Below are 11,537 nucleotides of genomic sequence, written 5' to 3'. Positions count from 1 at the left end.
TGGTTGGATGGAAGAAAGCAGAGGATTGTTATAAATGGAGTTCAGTCAAACTGGATTAATGTCACAAGTGAGGTACCTCAGGGTTCAGTCATAAGACCTTTGCTCTTTTTGATTTACATCAATGATATAAATGACGGAATGGTCAATAAATTACATAAATTTGATGATGATATTAAGGTCTTGGGTGTTACTAGCTGTGAAGGGGATGCTGCCAATTTACAAAAGGATTTAGTGAGTTGGGTAAATAAGTGGCAAATGGGTTTTAATTATGATAAATGAAAGATAATGCATATGGGTTATAATTTGGATGGTAATAACCTTAAGAATGTCATGAAAGAAAGGGATCTTGGTGTAATGGCTGATCAGTTCTTTAGACATTCAAGCAGTGCGCTGTTGCTAGTGGTAGGACAAATAGGATTTTAGGTTGTATCTACAGAAATATCTAAAGAGGTTATAATTTCATTGTGAAAGTCACTGGTTAGGCCACATTTGGAGTATTGTGTTCTGTCTTTGGCTCCCTATCTCAGGAAGGATATTGAATTGTTGGAAAGGGTTCAGAGGAGGGTTACTAGAATGGTGCCTAGGATGGAGGGGGTGTTCATTTGAGGAAAGATTGAGATCTCTCAAATTGTTTTCTCTTGAAAGAAGAAGAGTTAGTGGGGATCTGATTGAGGTGTTTCAGATTGTAAATGAACTTGATAGTGTGATGCATCATCTTTTTTACATATTTCATGGTAGGACTTGGGGACACATTTAAATTTTGGCAAGGTAATAGTCATCTTCAACTCAGACAGTTTTGTTTTTCTTACAGGGTGGTTGGCCTTTGGAATGGGTTGCCTTTGGATATTGTGGAGGCAGTAAATTTAAGTGAGTGTAATAGAAAACTTGATAACTATATGAATGATAAGGGCTGGCCTTAAGATTTTGTTTGATAATTTTAGTGTAGTTTAGAGGATGGGACAGCTGAGATGGACCAGTAAGCTCCTTGTTGTTCCAAAACATTATGGTATGTAGCTGAAAAAAAAAAAAACATGCACTGTAACACTATAACGTTCTTTACTTTAATTGCTGACAACAAAATTCTAGGCCTTTTTATGCTCACAACTTCAGATAAGTTAATCAGCAAACTTAGAAAGTTCCTTGCTAAGTTTTTTTAACGTGTAAGATGAAAAATTAGTGTCGATGGTAAAACAATAAACTTTAGAATTAAGTAGTTTGTGTCCATTTATCATTTTACTCCATGTTCTTCGTGTTATGTCAATATGTGATGTTGTATCCTAGTATTTAGTTTCATTTCACTTGTGAAAGAAAATTGAAAGTATAAAGGAAAATGAATAGACTCAAATTAAAAAATTTGTTAAACAGGGATACCTTTGGTACATGAGAATTCCTGTATGTTTCAAAGAATTTTTTTTTCTTTCTTTCTAATTTATTGAATTTAAACTTTCAGAACACTTCAACCTTTGTGTTGTAAAGAACAAACCAAACTTATTAAAGTTGTAACACCTCTTCACGTTGATTTATAAGATGGCTTCCAATAATCGGGAATTGTTCTGTTGTGATATCTGTGGGGAGGGAAGGATGACTATCGTTGAACTGAAGTCCCACATGGTAGTTGCTCACATTGAAGGAGCAATATCTTGTCCCTTTTGTGACCTAGGAGATATAACTGTTGATGAAATGTATGATCACGTGAACAGTGTTCACCTAGACTTGCAAAATCCAGACGGGGAAAATCTTGCTTCTCCTCAAAATGATTCTCAGCCACAAATCAAAATTGACAATTATGCTTTTACAAATTCTTATGCTTCAGAGTCTCCCGAACGAACGAAACTTAAGCTAAATCTTAACTATGCTGCTGCTAATGCATCAGTATTAAGTCCCCAAAGTTGTGGCTCATCAGGATTTATAACATGCCCACTCTGTGACTTTAAAGATTCGTCACCTAATAAAGTACAGGAACATGTCAATCGTCGACATTTTGATCTCACCAGTCCTTCATTTCCAGATTTTTTGTCACCCGATAGTGCAGGTAATCTTGTGTTTAAATGTCCGGTGTGTAATCGAAGTTTTGAAACGGGTCCCGATCTAGAATTGCACGTTAACCTTGATCACCCAGACATTCTCAGTCCAATAAAGTCTTCTGAAGTGACCCCTAGTGATGAGAATTCCAATGAACGTTGTCCAATGTGCAGTCGATCAGATTTTGCCAATGGAATGGAACTTGCAACACACATCAAGGAACATTTTGATCAAAAGGTCCAGTCTTCAATGACAGTGTCTCCTCAGACCCCATCTAAGTGGCCATCAGCTAGCAACTCTGAAGGTAAAATTGTATACTGTAAACAATACTTATTTTTCTAGTACTTTTAAAAATTAGAACAGACTTAAAAAACTATTACAGTGTATTATATTTTGAAATGTCTGTTAAGCTCTCTAAGTAACTTCAAACAGTCGAGAGGGAAGTTACTTAGAAGTTGGAAAATTTTCTGTTGACTCTTGTGTTAGAAAACAAAGAAGTTAAAACTGGCTTGAGTAATTCCTGGTCTGATGATGTTCTTAAGGTGATTGGTGCATCTGCTGCTCTAGTGTCGTGGTTAGGATGGGAGCTGTTTGATTGGGACTTGAGTCCTCGTAACTTAGTAGATCATCGGTATTCTACCAACTGAACTACTGAGACTTGAACAAAAGTAGAAAATATTCATTATTACATTAATATGAATGCAAATTCTGTATGGTGTCAGTTTTGAAAAAGTATTTTATAGTAGATTTGGTATATATATTTAATGAATCATTTTGAATGTTAAATTACAGACTTCAGAATAATTAAAAGTTTAGAAGTGTATGTATTTAAATGAAATTAATTTTGACTACTCTTGTCACCTCAGAATGATTTTATAAAGCTATTCTTTTGTCAGAATGTCTTATATTTATAAATCTCCCACAGTAGTCCAGTTCTGTGTGTAAAAAGTATGGTTTTACAAAGTTCTTTATTCCCGGAGCAGGGCTTCTCAAGCTGTGGTACGCATACCACTGGTGGTACGTGGAGCTAATGTTGGTGGTACATGACACAATTAATATAAAAAAATCATAAAACTTGTAATAAGCCCTATCTGAGCTTTCCACGTACATACTACTCTCCTCACTTATAGACTTGCATAACTAGCCAGTATTTTCTTCCTTTAAAATTGTCAAAAATGGTACCACATGTTCTTCAATCATACTAGAAAAAACAGTCGCATCCTTTGCATTAAAAATATGAATTTCTGTTACTAGGTGTTTTTTAAAATTAGGCCTGGTTTTGTAATTTTTAAAAATTAAACAAAAAGTAGTACAGGAACCTGAAACATTTGAGAACCACAGCTCCAGAATAAAATTATTCACTTCAACAATTATTACTTTAACAGCTTCTGTATTTTACTTAACATTTAAACTTCTGAAGAAGAAAATATAGTTTGAAATAAATCACATTGTCAAGAGTCTTTAGTGAAACTGAAGATACTTTTGTATCTAGTAAGCTTCAGTTCTTATAGTCCAGTGCATATGCAGGTTTGTAAAGGGCGTGGAAATCCTTGAAAAACATGAGTTTATACTAGTTTTACTGATTGACATAGAAATAGCATGAAACTTGTTAAATGTATTTTTTATAGTAAGTAATGAAATCTCTATTTTTGTGAATATACATGAGCAGGACATAAAAATACAGCACAATATAATGAGATTATATGTCACTTAAAGACTTATCCAAAAGTCTGTTGCAGAAAATGTTATTTGATTTTTTTTTATGTGCAAATATTTAAAACTTTGTTTGTGCTTGATTCACTTTTTCTACATGCAAACTGCAAACACCGTCAATTTCTCCTTAACAAAATTACAGTTGCAGTTATTAAATTTCCACATCATGTTGTAAATAAGCTGAATGGTAATAATAATAGGTAGGTTAGAAATATGATCTTTGTACAGTTGTGAAAGGGATTTAGCAATATACATTTGAAATAAATTTGACTACCTTACCACTCATATTACTGAACTCCAATAAGCACGGACACATTTTCACATTCCTATGTTTCGTGATGTGAAAATGATGCAGAAAAACGTATAAATCAATTAGAAAAAGCATAGGTTACTGAGAAGAAATGTTTTATTTTAGCATTCATGTTTCATCAAATTTTATTTTGAAATTAATGATTTTTTCAAATATTAACATACAGAAAACAAGGGAGCATTTGGTCCTTCAAGGTTGTCCTTGCAAACCCACAATTGACAAAAGTAAGGTATTAATCCCTCATTTTATTTTGCAGGAAATCATTGATTTCTCTTTTAAACTATTGAAAGTGTTGGCCTCCACCATTGCTGATGGTAACAAATCATTCACTCTGTTAGAAATTTAAATGAATTACCAAAGTCTAGCCTGTTGTTTCCAAATCTTAAATTTTTATCTTCTCATCCTGTTATCTTCATAATATAGGACAGAAATCAAAAGCTTTTATCCTATCGATCCTCCAGATAATCTTGTAAACCTTAATAAGATCACACAATCTTACTCCTCTCCTGAGAAAATACATAAATAGATCATAAGTCCTTCATCCTAGGAATCATCTTGAAAGCTCTGAACTTTTTCCAACATGTTAGTATTCTGTTTTAAATAAGGAGACCAAAATTGCACACATTATTTCAAGTGAAGCCTAAGTAATGATTTGTTAGATGTATAAGTACCCCTTTTTTTACTTGTAATTGTTAAATACACCCTAAAATTCTGTTAGGTTTACTACTAGCAACAGAGCACTGCCTGATGGCTTGAAGTGGCTTATCTACAACTGTGCCATGATCCTTTTCTTCAGTCTCACTATTGAGTAGGTTCCGATATGTATTAATAATGTGATGAAAATTATGTGTAACATACCAGTATTGGTCTACATAGGCTGTCCCATCCACTAAACTAAACTATTAAAAAATCAAAAGCTAGCCCTTACTATTCAAATCTTTATCAAGCCTTCCTGTAAACTTACTCAATTTTACTGCATCTATTACATTTGAAGGCAACTCATTCCAATTGTCAATTACTGTGTTAAAAAAATAAAACTGTCTTAGCTGAAGATGACTCCTATATTTTCTTCCCCTAGTCCTACCATTCTCATTGTTAATGATGAAAAAAAGATGATGCATTAACACCACCAATTCCATTTACAATAAAAAAAACTCATTAAGATTTCATCTAGTTCTTCACAAATAATCCGTAAACTTTATATATAATTAAAAATCTTTTGATGAACATTTGACCAACTTACCAATTGATCTTCAAAGACATTCTGTAATGCTTCAGTATTCTCATTACAGATTGAAATACCCGAGAGCTTAAAGTCATTGGAAAACTTTACTAATTCACTATTTATGCCCCCCCTTTTTTTTTGTTAGACCTAGGTGATAAGTGAAATTTGATAATTAATCATCAAGCTAATTAACTGATTTAAACAATCAATTATTCTCACGAGACTTGGATAGTTGGAATAATTGAAAATTGTAACACTCAGAAATACTAATTTTGAGTTGATTATTTTTCATGTGTGATGCTAATAAATTAAGTTGAAAACCTTAAATTAATCGAAAATTATAATGAGAAATGATAATGGCGATATTTTGATGATTTGGACGATTGTAATAATTGGAAACAATAATAATCAGAAATACTAATTTCGATCAGTTGATTGTTTTCATGACATTAATCTTAATTTAGATTATTTGATTATTTTACATGACAGTAATTATATTTTAGATTAATTGATTATTTTACATGACATTAATAATAATTTATATTGATTATTTTATATGACATTAATCATAATTTGTATTAATTGATTATTTTACATGACAATAATCATAATTTGTATTAATTGATTATTTTACATGACAATAATCATAATTTAGATTAATTGATTATTTTACATGACAGTAATCATAATTTGTATTAATTGATTATTTTACATGACATTAATCATAATTTAGATTAATTGATAATTTTATATGACATTAATTACAATTTAGATTAATTGATAATTTTACATGACAGTAATCATAATTTAGATTAATTGATAATTTTACATCACAATAATCATAATTTAGATTAATTGATTGTTTTACATGACAGTAATCATAATTTGTATTAATTGATTATTTTACATGACATTAATCATAATTTAGATTAATTGATAATTTTATATGACATTAATCACAATTTAGATTAATTGATTATTTTACATGACATTAATCATAATTTAGATTAATTGATAATTTTACATGACATTAATCATAATTTAGATTAATTGATAATTTTACATGACAATAATCATAATTTAGATTGATTATTTTACATGACAGTAATCATAATTTGTATTAATTGATTATTTTACATGACATTAATCATAATTTAGATTAATTGATTATTTTATATGACAATAATCATAATTTAGATTAATTGATAATTTTATATGACAATAATCATAATTTAGATTAATTGATAATTTTACATGACAATAATCATAATTTATATTAATTGATTATTTTACATGACACTGTTGATCTAATCAATGCTCATAGGTAATGAATTATAAATATTAATCGAGTTAATCACCCAAATCTGATAAATACATATCATTAAGTAAGAAAAATCAAAGGTCCTAAGCACTTATCTCTGAGGCACTTCACTTGTAACAAGGATCCAGTTTGACTGGACTTTAGATAATCATTTCCAGTTTTCATAAGTCCTTTTAGATTACAATATGTTTATTAAACAGGAGGATGCCTTATGTTTAAACTTAAAAATAATAGGGAAGAAATACAGAACTAAATAAAAGCTAAAGATTTGGTTGAATAAGAAATAAGTAAATCAAGAATGGTTTGTGAGAAAACAAACAGCTAACTGAAGAGATATTTTAAGTTTGTTAAAGTAAGAAAAAGTTAAAGTGGGATGAAAGGATGCAGATGACAAGAGTTATGTTGAAGACTTTGAGATGGCCAAGCTTATAAATGTTTTTTTTTCCTATTTATATAAGAGAAGATATTAGCAATATTTCTAACCCTGAGCATTCTGTGGGATATTATTGTATTGATCTAATCATGTAGATATTAATCTTTTGTTGGTAAGTAGAAATGTTAAGAGATTAAAAATAAAGCACCAGGACCAGACAAGGTTTTCTCCAGGGTTTTAAAGGAGGTCAAAGATCACATCTCTCTCTCTTTTATTTTTGGTGCGTTAGTACACAGTGGTCAGTTGTCTGAGGATTGGAAAGTTGTTAAAGTTATTCCTGTTTTTTAAAGTTGGTGATAAGGGTTGCCCTGGAAAGTATAGCCCAGTTAGTCTTACTACTGTAATGGAAAAAAATCTAGAGAATCTCATTAAAGAAGATTTAAAAAATAATTTGTAGAAATACACTGTCATAAACAAAGCAAGAATTGATTCAGCAAAGGGAAATTGTGCTTTACTCATCTTTTTCACTTCTTTCAAGGGTGTTTCTTGTTATTTAGATTATGAAAAGGGTGTGGACAGTGTAGATTTATTGTACTTAGATTTTGAAAAGGCTTTTAATAAAATGCCACACAGAAGATATATACAAGAAAATCACACCATAGAGGTTCAGAAAATGTTAGTTAATTAGACTCTACGGTAGTTTGCTGGAAGAAAGCAAAAAGTTGCTATTAATATAGTCAAGTCGAACTGGACCCTTTATACGAGTGGAGTGTCTCAGGGGTAGGTGTTTGGGCCTTTGCTTTTTCTTATTTATACTAATGATATTGGTTAGGGAATGCCACCAACATTAAACTCTTGGATATACCTTGCTGTATTGAGGATGTTGAGGTACAACAAGATGATTTGGAGGTAAATGGGTAGTGCATCTGAGTTGTAATTTGGATCACTATTTTAATTTAGATGGGAACCTTCTTAGTGTGACTGAAGAAGAGGATCTTCGTATCATGGTGGATAAGTTACTCAAGCCATCAATACAGTGCTCTTTTGCCAGTACTTCGTTGTTATTAAGCACAAAGCCACACAATGGCCTATCTGTGCTGTGCCCACCACTGGCATTGAACCCCATTTGTTAGCAATATAAACTTTCAGACTTACCACTGTGTGACTGGGGCTTTGCTAGTGGAAAAAGTAATAAAACTTTAGGGTGTAATTATAGTTATGTTGATCGTAAGTTGAGATAGGTAATTTTATCTGCACAAAGTTAGGCCTCATTTTGAATATTGTGTACACTTTGGTCTGCCTTTGTAAGAAAGGATATTAATTTACCAAAAACGGTTAAAAGGAGGCTACTAAATTGATTCCAAAGATAGAAGAATTATCTTACAGGGATAAATTAAGTTCTTTTATTTTCTTTTGAGTTAAAAAAAAAAGAGTAAGAAGATCTTATTAAAATTTGCCAGATTATGTGTGTTCTGAAGACAATAAGATGAGAGGACACGACTTTAAAGCATTGGAAAAGACAGGCTAGACCCCCAGTTAAGACAGTTATTTTTCTAAAAGGGTGATAAGCTTAAGAAATGAATTGGTGTTGGCCATAGTTAGAAGAGTTTAAGATCGGATGTGGATTGAAATTTATACTTTTTCTCAGAGGTGGGTGATTCATTGTCCACATGTTGTTTTGTAATTATTTTCATTGTATTGACTCCTGATGACTTTAAAATACAATAAATAAACTAAACACCAATCTTGGTATCAAATTTAAAAGTAATTGAAAATTTGTCGCTGTTAGAATTATTAATGAAATTATTTAGGTTGTTTATAATGATTTTTCTTTTTATAAATTAGTCTAATCCTTACCTGTGTAGGTGTACACGAGGACCTGATCATCCATACAAATTAAATATTAACAATATACAACAGCGTATGATACAACAGTAGTTCCTTTTTTGTTTTAACTCTTGGCACATGAAGTAGTAATTTGCAAACGTGTTTGTGTGAAAGGTCTATTTTCAAACACTCCACTGGATAAATATTAAATATTTATATGTAAACATATATATATATATTGAGTGTGTGTGTGTGTATCATAAAAGTTTAATAGTGGATGTCTTTCAAAGTTTATTGTGTCTGAAGAAGTTTGTATGAACATGAAATTATGTCTGAATAGACTTTTCATGCTTTATTTGAAAGAGTAATGGCGCCAGACTCATCATAACTAGTTTACCATGAGATTTCTGCCAGCCAGAATTTGGTAGTCTTGGTTGTTTACGTTCTTTACATTTTATTAAAAGAAAAGGAATTCAAATTCTCATCCTACACTATATTAGTAAATGAGATATAATGTATGATATAATTTTCTCCAATACATCCACAATCTAATCGTACGAAACAAATTTAAGATGAATTTTACTTTTCTGATAATTTGTTTCAAGTATCTTTTTAGTGTAGTGAAAAATAATTACAGATTTCAAGTGCTCTTTATTTTCGGCCATAATCTTTCTATAATGGATGTAGTGTGTATGTCAGTATCTATGTATGTAACTAAAACTCCTTTGCCATCTACTGAATGGCACCACAAATATAAATCCATAAAAAAATTTCACTATTTGAGTAGACAAGATTCTTTAATTGTCTGAATCTTGCACATACCACAGTTATTTTTTCTAATTGTCTGAGTTATCAACTATTCACTTAACCCTACATTGCTAATTTACCAACAGCTCATGGTGAAGAAGAATAAATAATAGATAAAATATAGAGGGCTACTGGAAAAAAACTGTAGATGTGCATTCTGGAGGTTCTAGAAGTTACTCAAATGCAATATGGTAACTGTATGATGAACATAAGCACTTCAATACTGTACGGGAAAAGTGTTCGGATTGTGCTTTTTAGTCATACGCAACTTGTTGTGTCCAAATTATTCAACGTACAGTGTTCAAACTCTTCATGAATTTTACTGATATAAACTGTAATGTTTTTATAGATATTAAAAATGGTGCGTTTATTGGAAAAATAATAGTTTTTTTTTAAGAACTCCAGTTTTTCATTACTGCATTTACAAATTGCATTAATAAAGATATAATCAAACTCTCACAAACAGTCCTAGTAAAAGTTGTGTGCATATTGTTAGGAAAGGACTTTTACTTACAATTGTGTTCTATTATAAAGAAATGGTTGTTGCACATACCACAGTTATGTTTTTAATTGTCTGAATCTTGCACATACCACAGTTATTTTTTCTAATTGTCTGAATTGACACCAAATAAATAGCACCACAGTGAATGACACTCTGTAAAAGGTCATGGTATGTACACTTTTGACCACCACACGTACACATAGGATTAATTAGGTTTCCCAGCATTCCTAATTAGAAATTTGCACTGACTAAATTAAAATGTGATGTTTATGTTATCCACATCTGTCAGAACAGATTACTGTATATTAGAGATAATTGTATCCTCTTGTGAATGGAGAATTGTTATATTACTGATAGTTTTGAAAAATAATTCTTTCATTATCAATGTTTTTAACAAGCAGTTTCTGACTTAACCGTAGACCATCAGCTAAACCACTCTCCGTTTATGATTTTGTTGCATGTCCCACACAATTGTCAGGATACAGCGTATCTTATCACAACTCGAATAATGTAGGGGAATTCTAAAAGAGTGAAGTACTTATGAAGATACCGTGACTTTTAAAGATTAGTGGAAGTGATTTTTTCACTGAATATTGGCTTCTGGCCATCATTTGTTCTAATGCAGTTTCACTGAAACACATTGTTTTACTTTAGTTCCTAACTCTACAAACATCAGAAGCATCAATTTTGAAGCTGACCTGCAAGTGGAAGGTCACAAAATACTTGGAATGTTACCAGTCTAGTAGGTTGAAATACCTGTGACTCAAAGTAAGCTGTAAAAAGTCACAAAATACTTGGAATGTTACCAGTCTAGTAGGTTGAAATACCTGTGACTCAAAGTAAGCTGCAAAAAGTTACAAAATACTCAGAATGTTACCAGTCTAGTAGGTTGAAATACCTGTGACTCAAAGTTAGCTGCAAAAAGTTACAAAATACTCGGAATGTTACCAGTCTAGTAGGTTGAAATACCTGTGATTCAAAGTAAGCTGTAAAAGTCACAAAATACTTGGAATGTTACCAGTCTAGTAGGTTGAAATACCTGTGACTCAAAGTTAGCTGCAAAAAGTCACAAAATACTCGGAATGTTACCAGTCTAGTAGGTTGAAATACCTGTTACTCAAAGTAAGCTGTAAAAAGTCACAAAATACTCGGAATGTTACCAGTCTAGTAGGTTGAAATACCTGTGACTCAAAGTAAGCTGTAAAAAGTCACAAAATACTTGGAATATTACCAGTCTAGTAAGTTGAAATACCTGTGACTCAAAAAAGTAAGCTGTAAAAAGTTGCAAAATACTTGGAATGTTACCAGTCTAGTAAGTTGAAATACCTGTGACTCAAAAAAGTAAGCTGTAAAAAGTCACAAAATACTTGGAATGTTACCAGTCTAGTAAGTTGAAATACTTGTGACTCAAAAAAGTAAGCTGTAAAAAGTCACAAA

The 11,537-nt window shown here is 31.4% G+C and overlaps 1 protein-coding gene across 1 annotated transcript in view; it reads left to right on the top strand.

Annotated features, from left to right (window-relative positions):
- Positions 1-1,446: 1,446 nt before the first annotated feature.
- The window catches only part of LOC106473408 (zinc finger with UFM1-specific peptidase domain protein-like), a gene marked incomplete at its 3' end in the record, with an annotated part of 13,028 nt that continues 2,937 nt past the window's right edge, over positions 1,447-11,537 (top strand). The window contains exon 1 of the mRNA XM_022401858.1: positions 1,447-2,326. Within this exon, the coding sequence (XP_022257566.1) occupies positions 1,528-2,326 (799 nt within the window). The remainder of the gene's footprint in view (positions 2,327-11,537) is intronic.

This window comes from Limulus polyphemus, unplaced genomic scaffold (assembly GCF_000517525.1).
Source record: "Limulus polyphemus unplaced genomic scaffold, Limulus_polyphemus-2.1.2 Scaffold6149, whole genome shotgun sequence".
NCBI classification, from domain to species: domain Eukaryota; kingdom Metazoa; phylum Arthropoda; class Merostomata; order Xiphosura; family Limulidae; genus Limulus; species Limulus polyphemus.
This window is presented reverse-complemented; position numbering and strand designations above follow the sequence as displayed.